General features: G+C 40.5%; 1 protein-coding gene across 1 annotated transcript; it reads right to left on the bottom strand.

Moving 5' to 3' along the window:
- Positions 1-281: 281 nt before the first annotated feature.
- On the bottom strand, positions 282-27,849 carry EHD4 (EH domain containing 4). Its single transcript, XM_063398588.1, has 6 exons — positions 27,135-27,849; positions 19,362-19,538; positions 14,851-14,948; positions 10,315-10,727; positions 7,298-7,462; positions 282-4,850 (listed from the first exon to the last, which is right to left on the bottom strand). The coding sequence occupies exons 1-6, from the start codon at positions 27,368-27,370 to the stop codon at positions 4,314-4,316; spliced, it is 1,626 nt and encodes a 541-aa protein (XP_063254658.1). The 5' UTR covers positions 27,371-27,849; the 3' UTR covers positions 282-4,313.
- Positions 27,850-27,924: the final 75 nt, after the last annotated feature.

Below are 27,924 nucleotides of genomic sequence, written 5' to 3' on the forward strand. Positions count from 1 at the left end.
ATGCTAATTACAGAGAAGTGCTGGAGGTTTGTGGGAGCTTTTAAAATTCTTTACAGATAAATTTAATTCTGGAATCAAGCCTTGGCACAAGTAGTAATTTCAGCAATGTGTTCAAGGGCACAGAAAAGAATAGCCAGAACCTATTACGAATACATAAACTGAGGTGGGAAAATCAGCAGCTTGCCAAATAGCAACTCTGCCTATGACCCTTAAACAGCAGGATTACAAAATTCCAGTCACTGAAAGATTATCTTACAGAAAGAAGCACACAAACCAAAATCTCAGGTAGTTCAATATTAGTTTATTAAATCAGCAATTTTTATCACTGCTTTCTAAAAATGATTACAAAGCATATTAAAATATATTACAGTATCTGCAAAGAATTTACTGTGTAATGAAAGTGCAACAATAATGAACTTACAACTTTGTTTGCCTAGTTGGACAAACTGAAGCACACTGCACAGATCAAGCCTTTCCTCAAAAATCAAGAGCGCCTTTTAACTAAAAAACAGTGTTTAACAAAAATATTAGAAAAGGTGAGTATGTGAAACAGAAAATGAAGTTCATGATCATTGTCTCAGTGCTAAGTTACACATATCCATCAAACCACACTCTTCAAACTCCACTTCAGATCCAAGAACTTAAAGAGCCTCCAAAAGGAGTGTACATTGTGAAGGGAAGGAAGTGACAGAAAGAAAAAGAGGGTGCATTTCAAGTGCTGGCACTAAACAGTGTTTGAAAGCCAGGGACCACATACCTGCTGCTTTGAGACCAGGTTCCACACAAATTCACATCACACCCAATTAACAACTGGGACCTCACCCTGACTTAAAAAAACTTTGTAAACTCTCCATTTCAAGTTGCCACAGCTTTTAAGTCTCTCAGTGTCCTGTATTGTGGTTATGAACTGTAGCCCCACATCTGCTGCTCCAATCTACAACAAAAACTCACAATTTCTGAAGGAATAGAACTAGGGTTGCAGATTAAAACTGTGTTGTGGAATAGCTGGAGAAAAGGTAAAAGCAGCAGTTTCTCCTTTAGTTTAAGACAGTAGGCTACATCAGTGGCCACAGATTTCACAGGATTACTTACAGACAGCTTTGAATGATCTTGCAGAAAATGTTGTTAGAATCCTAGGCATAAAACATCCAACCAATCCAACATCTTCACCTTTCTTTGGCAGACATTAGTAACAAACTGAACACCAAAGATTATCTCATACTGCTGTTATCAATAACTACTTAGAGCACACTATCCTGAGAGAAGGCAATCCTGCTCACTTCTCATGCTTGAAACACACGGGTTCCCTAACTCCACAGAACATTATGCAAACAGTTGTGTGTGGCTGGTTTAACTGAACGGGCTTGCAGACAGCCAGCAAGGCAAATGGGGAGGCCCTGCAAGGAGGACCTGCAAGGATGTAGTGAGATCCCCTCCCCTGAGCAACACAACTTACTCCCTCAGTTTAGTTGTGCAAGAAACTGCTGTTTAAAAGTTCACATGACATGCACTTTTTTCCTATCATCTAACTGTGATGCTAGCTCACTGTAGCACATACCTAGAAATATATTTATGTAGCTGTAAATGCCAACCATGAGACACTTCTGTTTCTCCACACAGCCAGAGAAAATCCACCTCTACTCCTATACATGCTTCATGCACTCATCTTCCAAATTCTACAGGAACACAAAGTAAAATACTACAACCCCATCTAGGCAGAATATTTTAACTTATCAAAATGATGTATTTCAATTTGTCTGCCTTAAGACCAAGTTAGTATATCGTCACAGAGACTGAGGAAAAGGCTGTGTTCTCCAAACAAAACTAGAAAAATAAAATAAAACCATGGAAACTATCCTGTTTTTCTCACTGAAGAAGGATATTTCTAATGGCATGGGATCATATGGCTCCAATATGTCTGGAGCATCACCCTGGAAGCTACATGTGGTGGGAACTCCAGCATGAGTCCACCCCTGCAGCCCTGTGCTGCTGCAAAACGAGGTAAGGCAGAGTCAGAAGGTGAGCTGCTTCCCAGATCTCTGTAGCTTTGCCTACACTACAGTAGTCACAATACACAAGCTTGCATTCTTTCTCCTGGTGGCTTTCCTGATTAAACTAGTCACTAGAACTAAACTGGTCAGTAGTGTATAAAGTGGTACTGACTGCAGACACTACCCACAAACAAACACACAATACTACTTCTGCAGCCTTTTTCTTTTTCTTGACACCTGCAATGTCTACAGACTATTCTTGGTTCAATCAAAAATAAATTACATAGAAAATAGTTACTCTGCAGATGTACAGTCACATAGGTAGACTCAGCATCAAGTTTCACAGCTTTACTGAAGTGCACAGAGATGCACTAAGGTTAATTTGGCTCCTAATTTAGGTCTAACAGAAATAAAGCTGGTATGCTTGAATGATAGGAAAAAACACATAAGGATTAAAAAATAAATTAAAAATCAAGTGCTTAGAACAATTTATCTATGCCAGGACATCCCTGATACAGGCCGAGAAACCTGGCAAGGTAAAGGTGGTGTTCTGCCATTACTTAAAATAGCATCATTGTTTTCCCATGGAAGAGCCCTGACAAAGTTCATGGAAATTGCACCTCAGAATAGAACAGATGTGGAAAGATGGGAGGTCCAGAAAGATGTGAAGTATTAAATTTGACAACCTACAAATATACGATTTGAAAAAAGAAGCTTTTCTTAGATCACCCACAAAACTGTACACAGAAGTGTGACTAAAACCTGAACTGGGAGACAATATCCGAACTATTTCCCTTCCCACCCCTACTGCAAGGATGTTAAAGCACTTTTTGGCTTGCTCTGTCTCAGAAGGCATTACTGACACTTACTGGAACTTAACAAAAAAGTGCTCAAAACTACAGTACCTTTGATGTGCAGGGTCTTTCCTATACAAATGGAATATAAATCAATTCCTGCTCATACATATAGACCAGAACTGACTGCCCAATTTGATTTTAGGAATAAACTGGCCCTCCCTGAACGACTCAAGTTCACAGGGCCAGAGACTTGCCTTCTTTTGAGGTACTGATAAGAATCAGTTGTAAGCAGACAGTATGTTCAACTTTGATTGTGTGTTGTTGGGAAATAAATGTTTATTAAGCATCCATTCCTTTCATGGATTGTTTTCAATAAAGGAGTAATATCTGGAGGAATGAGTCTATAATTTATTACAGTCAATGTAATAGTTTCTGTTAGCCTCCCCAGCCTTCAAATCTGCCACCATGGGAATTGAACCTCTCTTTTGTGGTTGTCAGCTATGTGTTGGCAAAAGAGTTAAAAGCTTCCCTTAAATATATTATATATTAAAAAATACACAGACATAACTGTATAGTTAGCTGTAAATAGAAATGAAATACCAATGAAAATATCCCAACTCAGTCTGATGTGACTTTGTGCAATACACCTTTTCTGAATAGAAAGTGAGGCTTAATTTCAATGCAAACATGGTTTTTTTAGCTTAAGAAACCATTCTGCTGTCACTTTGAACCATTCAGAAATTCATTGTCTGCAGAGAAGCTAAGCTTAAACCGCAAAGAAATTATAAATCTAAGGAACAAAGCAGATCTCAGTTCTTCTAATGACAATACTGAATGTATAGTGCTGTGTGAAACTGAAGAAGCTGCTCTTCAGGTAAGACACAATGACAGATCAGAAAATAATTTTAGTATTTTGCAGTTCCAGCTAGACTCTGAAGTTTTAAAACAAGTTTGCTCATATTCTGAGCACTTACAAGACACTCCTCATCACTCTTCTATCTTTTTCTAACTCAAATTAAATAATAAAAAGAAAAAAAAAATCCTTTTATATCAGCCTTTTCTCAGACTGTAGAAATGCTGACATTCACTCAATGGTTTAAGTACATTTTTAACATCTAAATATTGCTTGCATAGGCAGGTGAATTTAACATCTAGAGCTTTAGTGTGCTATTTAGAATAGCGTGGAGACAGGGTTGATAAGCATTTAGGTTTGGTGAAGGTCAGCAACTTTTATGCATGGTCTTTTCTGCTTTATGGTTTTAATGCCAGTGGGACATGGACACAGGACTACAAAACATTTTCACCTTATGACAGAGCTATTATAAGGCACTTGTGATAAGCATGTCTGAGTGAAGGTCAGCAGGGACAGTGACACGAATGTTTCCCTGCTGCCATGCTCATAACTTCAGTAGTGTGCGAGAAATGTGCCGTGAGGTTTAAGGATCTAAGCTTAACTTCAAATGTTGGTATTTTCAACACATTCCCTGTGAGATTTTCAAAATCCTTATTCTTCTCCTTGTATTGCTCATTCTGCTGTCTGGAAAGGTTTCCTGTGAGATGGTGGCACCAGGTGGGAAGGTAGCGTGCCAGGCAGTTCATATCCATCCAGTTTAATCTTGATGAGATGTTTTGCTAATGCAAACTCTTCATCATCCAACATCCCGTCGCCATCACAGTCTGCGAGTTTCCAGATCTTCCCCAAGACGCTGTTGGGTAGTTTAGAAGTCACCATCTCCTTCTTTGCACTAATCCCAGATATTTTGCCATTGATTGGTGACAGAGTGTAGAAAATCTCATCGTAAGCAGGTTTATCTTTGGCAACAACCCACTCCTCTTCATCAGCTCCCTCCTTAGCACCTTCCCCATATCCGTGGCCAAAAGGTCCTGCCATGGTGCCATCAAATGCTCCACCATGCACCATCTCTGTGGGCATGTTGCTCTCTTCCTGTCTGATTAGGTTCATCAGGGAGGCAATTTTGTTGGCCAGCATGTTATCCACAGCTTCAATTAGCTTTGGTTTCAAAGAATGAAATTTAGTGAAGTCACAATTCTCCAACTGCTCCTGTGAAGGACACAGTGACATTAGTTAAAAATTGTTCCAATACATTGAAAAAGTTAAAGAATGGGCTTCAAATTAAAATCATCAAGTAACCATTCAATTAAAATAATCATCCTTTGAAGTTGTTTCTATAGCTGAAACTCCTCTTGAAGGAGAAACAAAAGTGACACATATGTACCATATAACCAGTATATTTGAGCAAACAGACTAAGACAATTTTGCAGCAGTGTATGAGTTTGTCTATTAAATTACATTTACAATACAATTTTCAAAGTGCAGTGGATAAAACCACAGCAGTTGATGAATGTTACCCAACAACTTTCCATGTGATAATTTTTTTTCAAATATCAAAGAAAGCATGCAAGTAAGTCCTCAGTCCTGCTAGCACTTATGCAAGTGTTTAAAGTTAAAAATAAAATCAAATGTATGCAGCACTGATCTGATTTTATAGATTAGACTTCTTGGTTGTGACAAGGTCAGGAAGAAGTGTCCTTTACCAATAAAGAAAAGCTGAGTTAACAGCAGCAGTGTTTTATAGCAGTGCTGCCAGAACTCAGGAAATCAGATGGTTCCTGCAGAATCTGTGGAGTTTTCATCCTACTAACACCAGTGAGACATTTACCTAGGTGATATGTACCATTCCAACACAAACCCAAGCATTGGAAAATTAAAAGTGCTTTTGGTAATTTTTTTTTTTCTAAATGAAAAATGCTCACCAGGAAGAGAAAGTTACAGGGGAAAAGGTTAAAAAACACCCCAAACATCACCACCACCTCTCATATTCTGCAAAATGATGTTAAATTGCTCTAACAAATCCCATCTATCACCTCAAGGAGCTGCTCCTATACATATCAAAATGATTATGGCATGAACCCAAGAAACCTGGAGCACGGGGTAAAAACAGTCAACCAACAACTCTGTTCAGGTGACATTTATACACAATCACCTGATTTACAGCATCCAATCAGAATAAATTTATGCAGTGCAATAAATCTCAGGAAGCAAAGGTCAACTTGCTATCTGTTTTGACACAATTTTGTTTTTTCACAATTTTGCTCATTTACAGAGGTGACTGATCTCTCCTGTATATATTTGCTGCCATCTGCTGCTGAGGCTTCACTGACATGTACTGTAAGTTTGAAAGAGTTCCATTCAAATTTTGTTTCAATTTTCAGATCTGTCATTCTCTCATTCCGTATCACAGACAAAAGCAGCAAGGGAAGAAAGAGTCAACTTTTGCCACAAAATCCCCTTTCAAAGCCTAACTCACGAAATCCTTCCAACAATCCTGCCTGTGAAAAATTAGCTAAAATACATCTTGTGCTTCATCTATGATTTGTTATCTCATGCCAATAGTTGATTCCCAGGTTAAATACTTTAGTTCATGAAAGAAACTTGTGCCTTTCTATAGATAATCAGCCAGTCATGGCTCCTGATGATTAGCTGTGCAAGTGTACCACATACACTCTCAGAATGATACATCTGGAAAACATCTTCCATCACAGTCATGACTAGCCCATGGTCAGAGCAAGGCTCCTGATCTCTTGTTCTTCAGCTTTCAAGCTGAATTATCCTCTAATTCAAAGACCATTCAAGAAGCCTATGATCTAAGATACAAAAATTACCAACTGATGCTTGAAATCACCGCTAACACAACATTAGTTGTTTTTCCCTAGGATATTTTCTAAACAGCTCATCTCAAATCAGAGAACAGAAATAAATAGGCAAGAAAGTGACAGAAAGTTGGTTGAAAGACTGCAGAAAGTCCAAAAGAGGAAGAGACAAAATATGTTTGAAAATTAGTAGGGAGTATAAACCAAAACCTCCTCTTTCTCTCCTTTATAGAATACAATCTTAACAGGACAGGGAAAAAGCAAAAGACTGTTTTCCAAAGCAAGAGGTTTTAAGCTGGACTTTTCAAGTAACACACTGCCTTTTATTACTCACTGGGAAACAGTACCAGTAAAAACAGTAACAGAGCACAGTAAAAATGAACTTATGACTAAGGATATCTTCACCTACACAAATATTTGATACCATTCCAAAAACGATAAATATAAGCACATTTAGGATTCAAAACAAGAAAGATTCACCCCTTAACCTGTGAGTGTTCATTGCTATTTTATTTGCACAAAGCCTTTAGTACTTTCTGCCAGGAGAGACCAAGTACTGACTGAAAGGACAGAAGGTCAGATTATTCCTTATTTTCATATTCTTCATGCAGTCCTGTATCAATGAATGCATACTAAGCCTGTTACCATTCTTTTTTGGTCTGTGACATGTCCAAGTCACTCTAATGTCATATCAGTCAATTAACTGTCATTTCAACTGCTCTACTGCCAAAGACCCTAAGCTGTAACGCTGAGATACTCTACACAACTTTTTCCTATCTGGCAATCCTGGTACACAGTTAAGAGTTATTTCAGTGGAATGGTGATCTACCATCTTACCTGCATTTTCTTGACTTCAGGGAAGTCCCCTGCTGAGATATGATATTCCCTTTGCAGCTGGATGTAGATCTCCGGCAACTTGTTGATCAGTTCCTTCTTCTTGTTCTCTTTCCCAAATACAGAGGGCATCTCTTTCTTCAGATAGCTGATGATATAAGCATGAACCTAAAAAGAAGCAAAACTGAAATCAAAACTACTGTTTACCAGCACTTAGCAGTAGTGTTCCTCACCTAGGTCATAAAAAGAAACAGAAATATTTTTCCCTAAGGAAAGATATTATCAACTACTGTTTCTGGAACTTGGTGTTTACATGAACAGTTAGCTATCAGTTAGTTATTATTAGCTTTTGCTGCTTTCAGCATTCCTTTGAGGGGCAGAGAGAAAGAAAACACATTTCAAAGAAATACAGATGCACACTTGCTGTTCTAAGGAGAATGCTCATCCCAAACCCATGTCCTGACTCTATACACAGAGCTCCAGCCATACTGGTCCATCTGTATGATTTGTAACTCATTTGCCTCACCAGCCACTGTGGGAATCAATGGGATAATTCCTCCAGTAATCCAAAAGTATGCTAAGTGGCAGGGCTATCTATTTGAAGTGATATTGCATTCCTACCTATTTACTCACAGAGAAGTGAGTACCTGCAGTCTGTATTTATGCAGCCACCTATGCAGACAACAGAGCAGCCAGTTCCAACAGGAGCATTATGCCATGGCTGCCTTGTGAAGCCCTAGGGAGAGAAGTTGAGCCTTTCCAGCTTGTACGGAGACACATTAATTTAGGATGTCTTTAAACATATTGATTCTTGCACTGCCATCAGAATGTCCATCCTGCCCACCTTCCTTATGCCTTTATTCTGAACCACTCATCTCCTCCCCCTTGCCACTCTCCCACCACCTTTCCCCAGCACAATGATCTGCTTGGCCACAGAGCAAGTGATCAGGTCCAGGACAGAAACACTGGTTGCACTTCCTAACTGAGGTGAGTTCACCTGTCCAGCTCATTGTGTGGACACTGATACTCACTCTGCACACAAGAGGGAAGGCACCAGGGCAGAGCCTTCTTTAGAACTAATGCATGGCTGTCATAGATTTGTTTGTGATAACAGCTATCAAATAGATGTTATCAAACTGCTCTCCTAAGCTCTGACCTGGCCAGGACCATGGCAGACAAATGCCCTCCACAACAGGATGTCTTTACAGAACTCAGGTCCTTCTTCATTTAAGAAGAATGTAGCTGTCCACAAAACAGAAGTTACTTACAATTTTCACACACACAGAAAAAGAGTTAAAAATTAGGTATGTCTATCAAACTGTTGAGCAATAAACAGGTGAAATTTTGAAGACTGGGGAAGACAAACTACCATTAAAAAGCATTATTAAAACAATTGATTGCTTCGGTGTTGTGTAAGTACAATACTTAATACATACCAAGCCATGACAAAATGTATATTATAGCATTCTAGACAAACTTTACAATCTGCACATGGCAATTGCTCTCCCATTCCTTACTTGTTAAAGAGGAAACAAAAAAAAATCTTTGCTTTTAAAAGAAAAATGATGTAGCCAATTTTTATGTGCACATCTTAAGTTCACAACTTTCACTCAACACTTTCTTACATCTAAAAAGACTGCATGCATTTTAATGGCAAATTTACATTTCTTTGGGAGGAGAAAAAAACTCCAGCATAAAGAAGCATAAACCCATGGAATTTTCTAAGAGTATAGACATGAGTATTTCTGCAGAAGTACAGAATGGATTCAATAAGGGTATTTTTAGAGCATTTGTAAACAATTGTAAGTAATTTTATTGATCTTACTTCTAAAATAATATTTCTATCAAAAAGAAGAGCATGTTTATAATTCATAAGCACTAACAGTTTCACATGTGCATTCTACGTGGCCTAAGGCCTGCCAGTATGCACATGTGTTTCTTGTAGATAAGAACAGTCCCCATCTTCAAAATGGGATAGTGAGTCACAGGACCTAAGGAAAAAAAAAAAGGCAAAAAGAAAAAAAAAAAAAGGCAAAAAGAAAAAAAAAAAAAAGGGCAAAAAAAAAACAAACCTAATGCCCGAATTTGACAGCATGTTAAGAATTTTCTTTTGTTTCTAGTTACTGTAAGTGCTTTAGAAAACATTAACAAGAAGGTAGCACAGAAATAGAGTAAAAGAAACCCCACACTCCATGCTGTAAAAAGTGATTTTTCACTGTCAGTACTATGAGAGCAGTTTGGAAGGCAGAAAAATGACACTGGATTACATTGCTGCTTTCCTGCAGATAAACAGTTTATTCCCCTTCCGTGACTGTCTAACATATCCCTGAGAGCACTGTGTTCTGTATTTACCTTTATCCATTTTTGTTTTACATTTCATAGAAATATCTAAAAATTACTTGACTGACACTCCTTCAATTCCAAAATGATTGTAACAAATGAGAACAAAATGCTGCCAACATTTACAAAACAGACTTGATCTGAGGTTACTCTGGGATTAGGGCAACTTTTAACACAACATCATTGTTATTTTAAATGGAATTTTCAAACAAGCTACTTCTACAGGGTGCCCTAAAGCTGAGGCCACAAAAAACAATTCCCAAACAAACAGTGTCTCTCCAGCCCCCAAAACTAACCCCACGAAAAACCCCCCAAAAGTCTGTCTTCATATTCAGAAAGTTAAATAAGCCAACACAGGAAGTGCTACACACCTCCAAACAACTATTCATATACCAATGGAATTGCAAGTCCTCTTCATTTTTGATTAGAAATTCACATTAAAATGTGTTTCAAGGAAAATGCACTGTTTCATAACTGCACAGGAAGTTAGAGCTCCTGTCTGCTACCAATAGCTTTCTCCCCAAGCGACTATCTTTTCCTTGAAAAAGTGACAATTCGATCCAAGATTAAAAACTGTGCTAGACAGTTTGTAGCAAGAGGAAAATTGGGAAGGCTAAGAAATGACACGCTGAGAGCAGCAGAGACTGCTCATTCAATTTTCTTTTTTTTTCTTTTCTTACCTTTGCAAGTCTTGCCCTTTTAATGAGATCGTTGAGTTTCCTCACAGCTGCCTTCTGTGGGAGACTCTGGATATCCCTGAAAAGGTCCTGTGCCTCGGCCTCGAAGAGCCTCCGGTTGTCTGTGTTCCGCAGAGGATGCGCCCAGAAGGAGCCGATGTAGACCCGCAGCACCTCGGGCGTGTCGATCACCTTCCCCAGGGACCACATCAGGGCACCGTAGACCCTCATCAGCTGCTGCGTGTCCACTTGGTCAGCCTTGTTCAGCACCACTCGAATCTTGTCATCCTGGCCCCGGAATGACTTGATGGCCTCCGAAAACTCATCAGATATATCCAGCTTGTGGGCATCAAAAAGGAGGATGATTCGGTCAACCCTCTCAGCAAACCACTGGAGGACTTGGCAGAAGTCGTAGCCTGAAGGAAGAACACACTGTTAGAGTCTTACCATTCGGAAAAGTGAGTCTTGGAGAAGGTAGGGCTGGGGATAGAGAACAAGAGGATAACAGCCTCTGCCTGGGGGCAAAAAGGAGATTTATTACTCAGGAGGTCAGTATCTGTGGACAGCAAAGTCAGGACAACTGTATCCTGCATTTTCTTGGACCACTTTCACTATTACCACCTTTTGATTTTATCACTGTTCTTTTATTCTGTCTCACACCCACATTTGCCTCTTTCCAGGAGTCTGGCTCCAGCACAGCACCCAAGTTAAACAGGACTGTGGGGCTCTGATCACAATCTCTATTCATCACTGCCATACTGGTCCCTTTGGTAGCACTGCTTATCTGAATTAACATGGAAAATGGTGTAAATGCAGCACTCCAGTGCAGGTCAGCAACCAGAAGTATTTGGATTTTAAAACCCTTCATCTCTCCTTACACTGCAACACTCGCTGTTATTTTTGCCACAGCAGACTACGAAATACAATGTACAAGTAGTGATTGCATCACTTATGGCTTTGAGGACATGGCAGGTTACAGAACATGAGCAGTGACCTTTCTGATCACCTGAAACAAGCTTCATCACGTTCTAAAGGAAAGCCTATTCATAGCACCCATCTAAATGCTTTTACAGGTTCAGCTGGTACCTAATCCACACAACAAACAGGATTCAGGTACTCCTTGTTCAGAAGTGACACATCTAATCCGCAGAGTCACCACTGGTGATGAGGCTTTGGGTTTGGCATGGATGTGACTCATCTAGTATGAGTAAGGAACAGCAAAGTATGAACTGTGAGCTTTTTGCTTTTTAAAAAAATCAGTATATATTTTCCCCTAAACTCCCAATACTTTTTGAAATACTTGCCTCCACACCACTCAATCATGAACAAAACACCCCCACCCTTCCCAAAAGAGGATCCTCCCTACATCCTGCCAGACACTCACTTTGCCTTCCAAATCTTGCAGACCACACAGACACTTCTGTCTGCAAGGGTGTGAACATCACCAGTGATGCTGCAGAAGCAGCACAGGGACAGGCATTGTCTGACCAGAGGACAATGCTGGCAGACATCTGCACATTCTCCTCCAGCCACTTACACTGCCCCTGAACTGACAGGCAGGAAGCTTCTGCACATCCCCCTGCCGACAACAGGAGCGGGAAAAGAGTGTCTTGAGACCTCTTTGAATGGTGCCCTCTGGGCATATTTTTGACCCTTCAATAAATCAGCTCCTTCATCTCTGACCTGGATGCTTTCCAGAGTTAAAAATAGAGCATGCTGGGAAACAGTGCATGTTCTCTAATTTTACCTAGTTCCTTTACTGCTTTCCTGCATATTAAAATGAAAGTTAGTATTCGAGTCCTCTCTTGGTCTCAGAAGGCTTCAACTCACTCCTAGTGATACCTGTCAAATTTTAGTATTATACAGATGTTACATTCATTCATAGGTAAATAGTTAAGCAGTAGCTACTGAGATGGGAAAAAACACCAACAGCAAGGAGACAAGGTCTTACACTGAGGCCCTGTAATGTTATTCTTCTATCAAACATTTTAAATAAGAAAGCTGCAGCTTACAAATGTTAGTCACTAGCTAAACTTCTAGAAAGCAGAACCCTCTCTGACAGAGACACATTCAGGGATAGCAGAAAACATCTTGTACAATCCTACTTACATTTGCACACAGTAATTTAGAAAGTCATCAAAGCAACTCAAACTTCAAAATGCACTAAACTAGACTTACAGCATAAATATGTTTGAGACAGACTGACTCCTTCAGGAAGCAGGTCAGACAGATGCTTGCTGTGTGCAGCATCACAGGACAAGTCAAGTCTGTGCTCCACAAAACCACCTATATGAAAACTGCATAAGCAGCCCAAAAGCCATTTACAGGAAATGTATCTGACTACGCAGTATTTCAGCCAAGGTTGAGTGTAGTAATTTCTAATCATGATAGCATGGAATATGTGCATGCAATAAATGCCTAGGCAATTGTAGATAACTTCTTGTTTGCTGATGCCTAAGTATACAAAACCTTTACTTAACCTGCCCTTAAAGCCTAGGACACTGAGAGAACAGTGCTCTAAAGCCAACTCCCAAAACCTCATATTTGGTACAACCACATTTTAACATGATTAAACCCAACAGTATACAAGAGAGCCACACTTTGATAAAAGAACTATGACAAGAGACCCATTCAAGACAATCTTGAACACATGGAGGAAAATTCATGAAATGCAATCTAATCAAGTTAAAGCCTGTGAAATAGGTAAGAGTTTGAGGTAATCACTGAGCTACATCAAATTAGGTGAAAGTCTATTGTATCAAAGGGCAGGCCAGCTAGGTTGTAACAATTGATAAGGCCCATGCCATCAAGACAAGGAGTTTCTGAACAGTGAGGGAAAAGAGCCAAGTTTTGTTAAATCACAGGAGCAATTCTAGATGGTAGTGAAGTCATGCTCCTTCAGGCAACAGAGGAGAACCAGTGAAACATTACCTGGAGTGAAACAAAACTCTGTCCTGCACTTGGAAGTCTGAGACTTCCACAGCACTACCTAATGGTGTTGGGTTTGGTTATGCAATTGCTCATTTTTTCAGTGGCATATTAATATGATACTCCAGTTTTCTGCTTATTTCATGCTCCCTTCCATACTATTACAAAAGTGGCAACAGATACTTGAGTATGCTCATGCTGCCAAACATAATTTTCTCTTGATTTAACAAGCAAAGAAGGGGTAAGATGCACCTAGTTTTAACTTGAGGAGGAAAAAGAGAGCTGGAATCCACAATGGAGAAGCAGACCACCACTGATTTTATCAGACTGTGTAAACTGGGATCTAAATATTTTGTGGACATTTTAAGAGAGTATTTTCCTCTTTCATGACTAAAAATCATTATTTTTTCCTGTCTAAAATAAGACTGCCAACATGCAGTATTTATTTCTGGTTTCACAGCATTCAGACCTTTGCCTGCAGAGACGCAGAGCTCTCATGCTGTTCATCTCTACTATTTCACCAACACATCACATAAAGGAAAGTCCAGCACTCTCCCCATGATGAATGCTTTACGTGACTATGAGTAATGAAGAGGACAAAACATCACTGAACAAAGAAACTAGAAGCATCTGGTAGATCAGTTTACTAGGTAAGCATAATTTAGATTATAGTCTTGAGAAGTCAGTCCCTTGTTCTGTCAGTTTATTATAAGGACAAGACTATTGTTGCACAGCTGCCATATATTGTGCTTGTACCAGGATTTCCTCAAAAAATCTCAGGTGTGATATGTTGAAGAATTACATGAAACACAAGTTTCCATTTCTTAAGCAAAGGTCTGAAAACGGAGGGCACCGTAAACCACCGTCTGCACCACTACTATTTATAACTCCACAGAAAAAAAGACATGCACTTTAATGCAGCTGAAGAATGCAAGGAAGAAAGTTGTTTACATTATACTGTTCTGTTTAAATAGTTTCTCAAGACAGGCTAATGTTTAAAACAGCTTGATAAACAGTGCTCAGTTCTCTGCAGGATTTTCATATTATTAAAAATACTCTCATTTGCTCTTTCTCCTTCTACCATTTGACTTCCCCTTTTGACTGTATTATATTATGGCATGACTGAGCAACCTTAAGAAGCAGCTCTAGCAGCTGTGCCCACAAAAAACCCACCTTATTTATAACTCCACCCTCGAATTTTTCAGACATGACCACCCTACAGCTATTATGAAACATTTCTTCATTCATGAACTTCAATAGTATATGTGAGTCATTATTACTTCATGGAATGCAATTAAAATGATGAAAACAAGGCTTTTTCTCAGGAGTGACTAAGCACTAATTAGTCAACAGACCATGCAACTGTAGCCATTTTCAGCCATAGCAGCAGGATGACAGAAATACCAAACCCCACCAGCTTTTAAGAGAAAGAACTCCAAAGCTGACATACAGCCTTAGAGTATGGGTTGTACAGGGTTTGAGTATGAAAGTGTGGGACAGACCACCACACAGTACCATTGAAACAGGCTCCCCAAAGATTAGGATGCTGAATTGTCCAGCAGAGCAGAAAAAAATCAGTGAACTTGGTTACTATAAAGCTCTGCAACTCACCTCTGCTGATGCGCTGCTTCTCTCCAGAGAGAATTCCAGGGCTGTCAATGATACTGATGCTCTTCAGGACCTCGTTTGGTAGCTGAGAACACATGAACCTACAGGAAAGGAGGGAAAAACCCCATTAACAATAGCTCTAGCTCACAGACTGTCGCTTGAGAGCTCCCCATTAGAAATCTTAGAAATTTTAGGAAGACTCAAGTGAGGTTCAAAAAAGTTTCTGCATCCTGGCAAACCTCTATGTTTCACAACCACATATGTTTAAGAGAAATTATGAAGTCAGGTTCTCAAAAAAGAAAACACAGGGAAACCTTGTAGAACTGTACATCTAATTGCTGATAAGACTTCAAATTTTGCAAAAGCTAACAACTTGGGCTTTAAATGCAACATTAAAAAGACTCCATCAAACCACCATTTTGCTAGGACCAAAATCAGTACACACAAGAGAAAATTCTTCGTGTACTCCACCTTATGCCCAAACTCAGAGACTGAAAAGGGGAGCAAGCAGAAAGCCATACTGACAATATGTTTGTTCCAGTACCTGCCACATCTCTCTCTTGCCTGATTTAGCAGTGTTTGAGTGATCCCTACTCCCTAACCCATCACTCTCCTCAACTGGGGCACCAGTGAAAAACACCAGTATTTAACCCGCAAACCCAGCTGAAACTATCACACTGCCAGAAGCAAGAGTTCAAATTACACACAGTATGCTCTAAACAATAACCTCCTGCCTCGGCAACGGGAGGCAAATTCATTGGTGGTATTACGGAAAAATAAATAATTCATGAGGACTCTGGGTGCAGGACGCTTGGTGTGTTACATGCAAGCTACAATGATGTCTCTGGAATAGTTAATGACTGAAGAACTTCACTGCCCTTCATCATAACCTGCCTTTAAGAGATTTGCATAAGAGCTTAATCTTCTTATCAGGGAGCAGCTGAAGATACTAAGGAGCACACAGAGTACCCCACACAGGGTTAAGCTGCAGCCTCAGGCTCCAAGATGGGGCTGCCCTACGTCAGCCTACGGCTTCACAAGGCAGGCTGCCTCAAAAAACAGGGTATCACAGACAGGAAACTGTAGCTGTGCCAAGGTCAAACAAGACCTTCAAGGCCTTGGATGATCTCAGCTAGGAAGGGTTCAGCCAGTCAAATATCAGATACAAAATGTAATCTATATCAAAATCTAGATGCTATTTCATACAGTACAAATCATTCAAAAGAAATTGGGAAGAAAAGAAGCCCTAACACCTCACTTCACCTACTGTTCTGCAGGAGACCTTGTAGGAATGAGCCTTTAACAAAAGCACACAGTGTGCCTTCTTGGATACAACAGAAATGGCAGCATCACCTGTGCCTTTCCCTGAAACCCAAAAGGGCATAACGGAACAGCAGCCATCCATGCCCGATGGAACCTGAGGGTATGTAAACATAATGTAAAATGTACTGTTTGCTTTAGTGGGACACCAGGTATCAGATATACCCCATATCTGAAGCAAACTCTTCCACTAGAGCTAATTTTCTACAAGCTTAAGAAATATTTTTGAAAGAGCTGTGAGGTACTATTTGAGAAAATCACATTATTTGAACTTGCCAAAACCTAAAGGCAGTGCTGTGTCAAAACAAACACATGACGTGGAAGCACAGTGGATGTGCACCAGTGACAAAGAAAATACATTTAATCATGTGAACCATTACAAAAACACATACATCACTAGTTCGTACAGCATGAAGTGGCTTTCATAAATTTGGAAGTGTGAAGACTGAATTTTCATTTATATTTTTTCTTCTCACTCTCATTAACCTTAGAAAGTCCAGTGCCTGTTCAGTCTCACCAAGATGTTTCTAGACCTATCTCATGGGAAGAAAGGCACCGTTATGCCAGCTGAACAATACAGCAGTGTCTTGGCTCAAGCACCACCCAAACTGGGACAGCTGGAAAGGACCCCACGACAAAATAGAGAATTACAGACCCCAGAAATGCAGACACTGCCATCTTTGCAGCAGTCATTAGTGGAAATGGGAGGAGAAAAGTACATGGTAAACACATAGGAAATAGAAGCATGAATTCAGAATTAACTGCTTGTTAGCTTTTAGAATATGTCCATAATATACAGATGAAAGATGGGTTAAAAGTCTTGCCCCAAACTAATATTCTAGACAACTTAAAACTGTAATGATAGTAGTATTTAAGTATCTCTTCAACACTGAGACTTATTTCTTAACATACCACTTCATGCAGGTCATGTAAGTGCTGCATCATAAAAAACAGAATACATACTGTCCACCCCAATGACAGACTTAAAGAAAAAGTGTCACAAAAACAGTTGTATGAATGAGATGACTGTAATTTCTTGGAACACACCAAAATAGACCAGGACCATGTATTTCTTCTCAGCAGCACTTATTTATTTACATGCTTTTCTGATATTATGCAATATTCTTCCCTCACCAGCATTCAAAGACACACTAGGTCCTGTCCCCCTTCCATTTCCTCCATACTTACTTATCCTGTATACTTTCTTAAAAGTATACAGGATAAGTAAGACATTAATAGAAGAACACCTCCCACATGCAGTGAGATACAGGGGACAATTAGAAGGGGTCACGAAAAAAGACAAAAGCAAGGTAACATCAATAAATTAATGCAGCTAATTACTAAGTACAAGCCTTGATTGTGATACCGTGTTCTTGTTTGTTTCATTTTTTCCATTACCTCAGTCCCTGTTTCCTGTCATTTGGATTGTTACACTTGGATGAAAAGGGCACTCAACTTCATAGTCTTAAGTGTTCATAGCCTCAAGTTCCTCCATAAAACAAAACACTAGGATTGGGAAACCACTTAAAAAATAAAAGAGGGGGGGATGGGACAGGGTGGGTGGAAGTAGAGAAAAGTCTGTTAAGGCAAGAGTGAAAAATGTAATACTGGATAAAAAGAACTGTCAGCATGGCAAACGAGAGAAGGCAAAGTAAAATATGTACTATGATTACAGGTAACGTGGAAGGAACTCAAAGATACTGAAGCCTAAGACAATTTCATCTCAGTGAAGTCATAAAGAGAAAGGAGTTTATAAGTTTTGAAAAATGCTAGGGAAAGATAAGCACCTAGATTTCTGCTGAATAACTAACACGTAAGTGTGACTGTTGGGGAAGATAAGGGCACTCAGAGCACTCCAATATAACAATATCATGGTCACCAAAGGAACTGGAATAATTGAGTCAGTTACTTTGAAAGTACATCTTTTTAGCTAGCCAACGATCTTGGCTTGCATAACAGTCGGAACCTGACACAACCAGTTAGATAATTTGGGCAAAAAATTACCTTGCCACTCATCCAAACAAACACCATTATTAGATGTTCTGGGCAAGTATTTGAATATTATGCAAAATACAATTTATACCATCTGTATTATATTAATTTTTTGTAGAGAGAGCACAATGGTGAAGGAAGGGAGAAGCAGAACAATGATCTGGAAGACAGAATATAGCCAACCATCTCAAAATTGTTATTTAAAATGGGACTTGACTACAGCTTCCCACAGCACACGTTCTTATCTCTGTGAAGTGATAGCCAAGCCAACTGTAAGCAGCTATAAACTTTCTTCTTTGAGTAAGCACAGCAATAGATAAAATTGTACATGATGAACTTCTAACATGCATGCCAGTATTTATCAGCCAAACAGGAAAGTTTATTGTTAAAAAGAACCAATTTAGATTAATTTGCTTACAAAGTGAGGCCTCCATGTCAACCTACCATCAAATACAGGAAGAAAACAAGGTGATTGCTCAGACAATGAGAACGGAGTTATTAGTAACTAACTTTCCACTGGAAATATTTAGCATGCTTCTTAAGTTTACTATCAAAATATTCACAGCCCCTGAACAAGTCTTCCCTTTTTACAAATACAAAGCAGAAGCTAAAACTAGCTCCCTGTTCTATAGAACAACCTGAACACTCAGGTAGTTGATAATAAACACTTAACAGCTTGAGGTTTTATTTTAACCATGGGGCACATATGAATCTTTTCCATTCTTGTAGGTCTTTTTATATATCCCAGATATTCACAATTTTAAATAGCTATCCCAAGATATCCAGTGAAATCAGTAGAAAGGAGCAAGACAGCAGCAAAGGGAAAACATTTGTTTCCTTTTTTTTTTTTTTTTTTTTGAATGGTAGTTCTTAATAGGTTAGGTAGTACTAACCTATCAGTTTTATTGAGATTTTTTGCATGAACTTATCCTGAGTTCTGCCTGGTGTCATGCCTCACAAACAAGTCACCCAATAAATCATTTCTACAGTTTTCTGTGAACTGGTTTTAACAATTATTTTTTTATTCAGACAACTGAATATCTCTATCATAATGATAGAGATAGTATTGCCTTTTTTTATTTGAGTCACCTGAACTGCCACCACTCCTACTTGTATTTGAATATTTATTCCATGCTGGTCAAAATAGAACGTGCCAAAATTTAAATGTAACCATCAGAAGGCAGAAAGCAAGATGATCTCACCTGTTCAGGAACGCATTTCCAAAGCGGCCGAGTTTCCGGAATGGCTTCTTGGGATCAACAACGAGGGCATTTCCAGGAACATTTCCTTCTGTTTCTCCATACATTACAGCAATGAAGGAATCTGTGGTAGGCTCTGGACCAATCCGCATGCCTGGAAAGTCTTGCTCAAGCAGGTATCTGGACGTGGAGAACACATAAATGTGTTTATACACAAAAGCTGTATTTATACTTAAATATGCCAAAAGAATGAATGATTGGGATCCATGGCAAAAGCAAATACCTACAATTTACTTGAAAATTCCCAAGGATATGCATATTCTATAATAATAAGATTACATTTCCCTGCATTTTATTATTTCTGTTAACTGGGGAAGGAGGAAGAGAACTGAATTAGTTTTTCACAACATCTAGGTAAAAGGATAAAGTAAATCCCTTTACAAAGATTGTGTGGAAAGCACTCCCCCAACTGCAGCATCTCAAGCATTTAAGTGATGCTTCTACCAAGGATCCGAGTGCTGCAGGTTACACTGCAACACACAGCCGCTTTTCTGAGTGTTCTCAAGCCTATGTCAGTGCTGCTGGCACAAAAAAGGGAATGGCTTGAAGCTGCCTGTCAGATCTAACCCTTTAATCAACTCGGTGTGATCTCACGAACTCTAACTCATCCTATCAGAGGCGAAGAGAACCATTATGAGACAATAAAAGTTTATCTGTTTGGGAGTGAGGAATTTTTTTCTTTTGACCTGTACATCAAAAATTAATTGTTAACTAAGTTAGATCTCCAGATATTTAGGCCCAACAGTAAAGTTGGAACCTTGCCTCCAAAAGGCATCAAGTCAGGTAGTGCTATACCACCAGAAACTATCTTGCACCTCCCTTTGAGTGGTCCACTGACAGAAGATACAGACAGCACATACTCAGAGGGCCAAGCCTTGACTTTCCAGACAACAGAGTCTGGAATGAATTCAGTGCATATTTAGGTATTAAAACCTGATGGAACCAGGGCATTTATTTACATAAAAAGCCTGCATCCCTTCATGGACTGCAAGTGCGAAGTAAAAGCAGCTTAAGCAAACCTCCCTCTAGCACACATTCTGTGACAATAGAATCCTTCCTAGAGACACAGACAACACTGCTTAACTTTAAAGCATGAATGTTACTGTTCTCAGTCACAAAAGCACCACCTCAGCGCCCAAGACTAAAACAAAGTGTGTTCAGTGTCACCCTGCAATTCTTAAAAAAACCCCAAACCAACACAATTTTAATTAAGTGCAATTTAACTATTTACATAATCAAAACTGGATTTACACAAGAATTCTTCTTCAGGCAGAGGTGGCGGTCCTGCATACAACCACAGGACTAGTTATGTTAAATTTATATTAAAACTGCTCTTTCAATAAAGGTTTATTCTGGACTTAATCCAACAGAGCTATGCCTATTCTGCTATAATTTCCTAAATCAATACTGATTTGAGAGGACTTGCTGGCTGCTTTTGCTGCAAAAACCATTTTACATGGTATCTATACTTGCTGAACAATCTCTGTCTTCAAATAAAGCATCCAAGCATTCACAAACTTTATAGATCAGTGCACAGAAGCTGAATTTAAGGAACTAAATATATGTTACATATTTCAAAGACTGTTTTCCACCAGCCTTAGCAAACTGGCTCCAGTTAGCTCAACCTATGATCAGGGAGCATGGAACAGTTATTTACATGAGATTTCCTGCAGCTCTCTCCTTCCAAAAAAAGAAACTGCAAAAATGCCAATGCCAAAACTTGTAAGGAAGGAGGAACATAAGAACAATCATGCCAGAACACGCCAAAGTCAATCTGTTTTATCTCTAAAATAAGTTGTACCTAGTGCATAGTAACAGGGAAATAAAACTGACCACTCTCCAAAAGCAAATGAAATAAGACTCAAACTTCTCTGCCCACATAGGTTTGTAAAATGTAGCAGATCCCTCACTGTACAAATTAGATCATGAAATGATCTAAATGAAATTCAGACAAAAATCCTTTAATTGCTCACCAGTTGAACCTCTCATGAAAATCCAGGGTTTTCAAGTGTTGTGGCAAACAGCAGAACACGTGGAACACCAAAGTGTGTTCCCACCTCTTCACAAAATACCACTGCAGACCAGAGTTCTCTAAAATGGGATGCCAAGGCAAACTCACAGGAGCCACTAAAATGTTCCCGACTGAAGTTATCCACAGCTTTGATTTGAAATATCAATTATACTTTTGTCTTCTAAAATAAGGTTTTTAACTTGCCATGATAAAAAGTTCTTTTTCAACATGGCTTTTCCTCATTGTCCTTCTTTTAACAGAGAAAGAGTCTCTAAGAGACTTGTAAATAAGCTCTTGATACAAACTGTCATTCCCAGACTTTTGCTGACAGAGGTAGTAACTCATAAGGTGACAGACAACATACACAAGAAGATGCTCCAAGAACAGCAGTGAGGAACATATACTGAATCAAGTGTACAGGAGTGAAGTCCCACATCCCAGGTCAAGGAAAACTACATGGTGGGATCCAAATGCAGGAGCAGACAGCTCCAGGGTAACAGGATAATTGCCATCTATCATCAGCTCAGAAATTATGGCACGATTACGGAAATTCAGTGGTGATGGTCTTGTAGATGCCTAAAAAAGTAATTTCATGGCCTGCTCATGAATTTGCTGCACGTGTAAAGAGTTAAGAATACAGAGTACTTTTAACGATTTCCAACATATCTTTTTGATGCTCTGAACTTGATAGTGCAAATTCAGATTAGCTGTTTATGGAAATGACCAAACCAGAATAAATGCTACTGAACTGCAATGATACTCCCAAGTTAATGTCATAAAGGCAGCTTTAAAAAACAGGTTTTTATAGCGATAACAACCCAGGAAAGCAAGACCTCCTTCCAAATACCAAGCCCCACCCAAAGTCACAATGCTCTGCCTGGTACAACTATTCAACACACACAGGAATCACTTTGCAGCACAGGTATTTTCCATTAAGATTGGCTACAATTGCACATCAAGAGTTAGTACAGACTAAAATAAACCTGTTCTTGAGCACTGGCTGTGCTCAAGTGTGATGGGTTTGGCTGGGACAATAGCTACTATGTGGCTGTGCTTTGGATCTGTGCTAAAAAGTGTTGACAATACAGGGATGTCTTCTTTACTGCTGAGCAGCATTTACACAGGATCATGGCCTTTGCTGCTTCTCACCCCACCCCATGAACAAAGAATTAAGAGGAGACACAGCTGGGACAGATGATCCAAACATACCCAAGGGATGTCCTGTACCATATGGCATCGTGCTTATCATATAAAGCTAGGGAAAGAAGGAAGAAGGAGACACTTGAAGTGACAGCATTTTCTCTTCCCATACTGTTATGTACGATAGAGCCCTGCTTTCCTGGGAATACCTGAACATCTGTCTGCCCAGGGAAAGTAGTGAATGAATTCCTTGCTTTGCCTTGCCCATGATGCTTTTACTGTACCTCTTAAACTGTCTTTAACTCAAGCCATGAGTTTTCTCACTTTTACCATTCTGATTCTCTCCCCCATCCCCCTGTGCAGGGTGTGAGAGGCTGTGTGGTGCTCGGCTGCAAGCTGGAGTTGTGAGGTGGACCAAGCCACAACACTTCTCAGCACGAAAGAACAGTTTTACTTACCCACACTCAAGGTAAGAGCAGTCTCCTGTAAAGTGAAAAGCTGCCAGTGTTTCTGTATCAAATGCTACATTAGTACAGGAAAATACCTGGATTTTCAGCATCTACAACTACATGTTCTTCTCACGAATTTTCAGCAGAGAAGGAGTTCAAAAAGGTTCACAGGAAGAATGCTTAAAAATAGCCAATGCCCCGAAGACAGTCTAGATCAAACAACAGACATCCTGTTGATTCTTCTCTCTTTGTTTTTACCTGGACTATAACCTTTCAGCTTTGCCAATAAACATTCATCTATGTTCCTCTGCAAGATGTATAGCCAGACTGTGGAAAACTAATTTATAAAGTTCCAGAGATAGAAAAGATTACTCAGAGTTGAATATCCTCATCATCTCAAGTCTAAATGCATTAGCTAGGCCACATTAATGCACAAAAGCAAGTGAGCTGGACAGAGCAGCACTGAACAGGGATACCCTGTGATACACTGAGAGATAAACTCATGGCTCCTTTATGGGGCTGCTCATCTCCATACTATTTACTGCACCAAGTATTCTGCTTCTTTTTTTTTAACACAGCAAAACTAACAGATGTTGGCTTTAGTGTAAGAATTCTGCTCTAAATATCTCAAAGCTCTCAAAAGTCAGCTCAGTTAAATATCAGGAAGTCTACAATTTTTAACATCTGAGTAATACCTGTAAGCACAGTAAAAGCACAGCCTGGCAATCTGAGGAATTTACTTCTGGTTTGTCTCATGTTGATAAGTTCTACAAAAAATCAGTATCCTACACTTTTAAAACAGAATGAAAGAAACCACCTATTTGCATGACTGCGTCCTCTCTCTTTTTCATACAGTACAATTCTCCTCACCTGTCCCTCCTTTCCCCACTTTTTTTTTTTCTACAACAGGCATGAGAAATTGAGGAAATTACAGAAGCTGCAAGGCCAAGCAGCTCTCATGTAAGATAACTGGCTCTCACCATACTCCCATTTCAATAAACTCAATTGGACAAGCACTAACGTTTGGATGTATTTGTTTGAATTGTCAGCATTGTCAAATATGTGAATAAAACTATCACCACATTACACCTTAGACAGCAAAACTGACTGGTTTCACTGCATTGTTCCAAGTGCCAAAGCGGATAAACAGCACTGAGTGAAAAAACACAAGAGCTGTTAGAAACCTGGAAGTGTTTGTTTGCATATCTTAATCCCCAGGGACATTTAGTCACTGGTACATCAGGGTTTTCCATTAAGACTTAGTGGAAGGAACTGGGTGGATATGGATGTGTCAGAGGTAGGAAAATGTGAAGTTCTCACGATAACATCTCAATCAAAGTAAATTCCAAATGAATATTTGACAGCTAAACAGAACTGTTATGTTCATACATAAACTCAATAGTGAACGCATAGGTAGACCTAATAGATCCTCCTAGGAAGTCAAGAAATGTGAACAAAAAGCAGTTTTAATTATTTTAAGTAGCTTTTAGTGATTTATGTAAGATTTAAAATAATGTTTGCTTATTAAAAGGTTTGGAGTAACAAATCCCCTATAGCACTACTTCTAAGAAAAATCATCTACAACAAATACAGGATTATAACAATCTTGAGAGGGTATGACATTTTTCCATGGGAGATTCAGCCCACCAGAGGGGAAATTTATTTCTGGCTGACCTGGACACTAGAACATTTCCTCACATCTTCTTCGAAGTCTTCCACACAGCACACAAGAACTTCTCTTTTTCTGCCCTTCTTTTTCTCTGAATTGGATTTTGAGTAACAGTCACTGTGACACTATTGTCTAAGTTGCTGCCCATCTTCAATGGAGCATTTTTTCATGCTGATTCAGCCAATTGTTATCTATGCTATAGAGAAAGAACACTGATGTAATGAATGCATATCATAGTGAGATCCTTTAGAAGCAATAAAAGATATTCTGCTACAGATTTGGGCTCTACAGCCAATGCCTGTTTTCTCCAATATCTTGTACAAGATTAAACTACTCTACAGGCTACCTAAAATGTGCACAGCAGAAAGAGGTAAGAGGGTGAAAAGAAGGGCACATCACAGTAGAAACCACCTCTTGCATCAAGTCAGGTATTTTAATAAAACACATGAGGAACCATCTTTGAAAACTTCATCTCTGTCAAAATTGCCGGGGCATCTTCATCTGGCACTGACAAATGCTGAAAACAACCTGGCAAGAGCTGTAATAAAGCATAGGTCTTTTCTCATTCAGACTGTACATCAGTATCAGTCAATCCTTTTGCTAAGCATTTTATTGTTACAGTGATAACAAGTTACTCACAAAGCAACAGTAGCAAAAATATAGGCAAGGCAAGGAATATTAATGTTTATAAGCACAATACTGACTAGTACTTCAGTCAAATATGGTCAGCTATAAAGGACAGAAAAGCTGAATGTCCATAAATCAAGAAGCTGTGTCCTCAGCCAAGGCAAACTCTTTAAGAAGGGGAGACACAGAGTTTTCTGTGAATTGCAAATAACAGAACAAAGCTGCTGACAGGCAGAACAAGTTCTGGTATCCACATATTTGTGACCATTCTGCCTCCTTCTGTATTACCTGAGCTCTCTCCATCCCTTCTCCATATGCCAAGTAACAAAACTTATCTGGAAATATACACAGACTAACAAGGCAACTGTAATTTTAATGAAGAAAATGAATGAGTATGCCTAAAGAACTGTTGGAAAAATCCAAATCAACAACCTCTGGCCCCATTCACCACCTTGTGACTGTGGAGATACTGAAACTAAGTTTCTTTTCTTTTAATTACAGCGCTATTTCTATTTTTAAAATATTCCTCTGAGCAATACCTCTTTCTGTGTTTGTGGAAATTCAGTAATAATCTGTAAAGAAACCATGTTCAACTTCAAGCTTTCAATTAGCTAGTTGTAAAACCTGAAAAGACACATGATTAGTTCTGTAAACATCTGAAAAGCTCTCAGGTGATTAAAGGTAAACACTGATCTTCAGGAGAGAGGGGAGGTGTTTTGCACTGCAAGAAGAAAACAGTGTTAAGGAAAGGCTGCCTGTAATCTTTGGGACTGAAAGATAAATATTTGTAAATTTTACAGAGGGTCTATAATGAACTTCAGCCACTCAACTTCAGATATAAGCAGGTCAAAATGTGAACCAAGTGACCCCTCAGTGTCTTTTGCAGAGTTGGGCAAAACCTTAGAGTGATTTGTAAGGGGCATGTGAGAGGGCAACTCAAACATACGCAAAATATTTACAGATTCATAGTATTGTGCTTACCAGAGATACACTTCAGCTTCCTACAAATGCTAAAGTTACTAAGAGACTTAGAAATAAGGAATACAGGAAAGACAGAAAATACTGTAACAGGCACAACACTGTTAAGCTGCCTTAGTAGCGACACTGCTTCTTCAATATAATTGATCAAAATAAAGGCACACGGAAGGGAAGACTTTCCAGATACCACGTGTTTTTTGCCCAAAACTCTCGTAACGTTAGTCTTCTACGATCATATCCGATCTGTGCATTAAACTGCTTTTGGGAAAGAGGAGGAGATCAGGTTAAGTGATCCCTCACGGCCGGTGCAGTCACACCGTTTTTGCACGAAGCTTCTGGTTTTCCTTTGAAATAACTCAGGGATTCAAAGAACTAAGAGGAAGTAGACAACGGGTTACACGTTCTCAGCAGAACATGAAATAGGGGTAATATTCTTGAACAGGAAGCAAGCGGCGAGCTAGAGAACGTCTTACAGGGTCGGGAGCGGCACCATCCTCACACAGCACGGGGGCCCTCGGTGAGCCCCGCTCGCTGGGAGGCCGCGGGCAGGCGCCAGCCCCGCCGCCTGTCACGGGCACGGCGCTGCCGGCCCCGGCTCGCACCCTGTCCCCGGCAGGGCTCGCACCCCGTCCCCGGCAGGGCTCGCACCCCGTCCCGGGCAGCGCTGCCCCGCCCGGGCGGGCTGGCCGCGGGGCGCGCCGCCAGAGCGTGGGAGGGATCTGCCGCAGGCAGCAGCCCCGCGGGCAGGAGGCAGCGGGGACGGCCGAGCAGCGGCGGGGCGAGGTGCGGGGCGCCGGGCGGGGCCGCGGGAGCGGGGGCCGCGCACGCCGGGGGTCGCCTACCTGATGAAGGTGGTCTTGCCGGTGCTGTACTGCCCCACCAGCAGCACCATGGGCTTGTTCTCGAAGTCGGCCTCCTCCAGGGCGGGCGAGTGGAACTCATGGAAGCGGTAGTGCTCCTCCAGCGGCAGCAGCTTGCGTATGTACAGGTCCCGCAGCCCGCCGGTCACCGTCTGCACCACGTCGGTGCCGCCGCCGCGCTCCCGCCCGCCGCCCTGCTTCCCCAGCCAGCTGAACATCCCGCCGCCGCCGCCGCCGCCGCTGCCACTGGCACTGCCGCCGCCGCCGCCGCGCCCCGCGCACGCAGCCGCCGCCGCCGCCGCGGGCCCGCCCCGGCCCCGGCGAGAGGCGGTGCCGGCAGCGCTGCCGCGCTGCACTCGGCGGCGGGGCCGGGCGGGGCCCGTCTCCCTGCAGCACACACCCTTGGAGCCGCGTGGGATTGGGGTTTTCCTGAAGGGGAAGTTGGTCTGGTTGGTTTTTTTTTTTCCTCTTCTCTTCTTTTTTTCCGAATCCGAGGATTTTTTTTATTATTATTTATTTTTGGCCACAAGTCCGCCTCTCTGGAAGTTAGTCGTGCCTGCTGCTCCTCTGCGCTAAAATCTCAGCCCCTTGTGATGAAATCCTGAAACACTTTGACAGCTCCGATCTGAACGTAGGATCGGCCGAATGCTTTTCGTGTTTTTCTGGTGATGGTTGCTGTCTCTGGATGCAAAAGAAATGTGTGACTAAGCGCCCTGGTGTTTTAGCTGCGGCATCAGGCAACTGTTTTAAACACAGTGAAAAATCTTGGTAT

The sequence above is a fragment of the Prinia subflava genome, chromosome 5, assembly GCF_021018805.1.
Source record: "Prinia subflava isolate CZ2003 ecotype Zambia chromosome 5, Cam_Psub_1.2, whole genome shotgun sequence".
In the NCBI taxonomy this organism is placed as follows: Eukaryota; Metazoa; Chordata; class Aves; order Passeriformes; family Cisticolidae; genus Prinia; species Prinia subflava.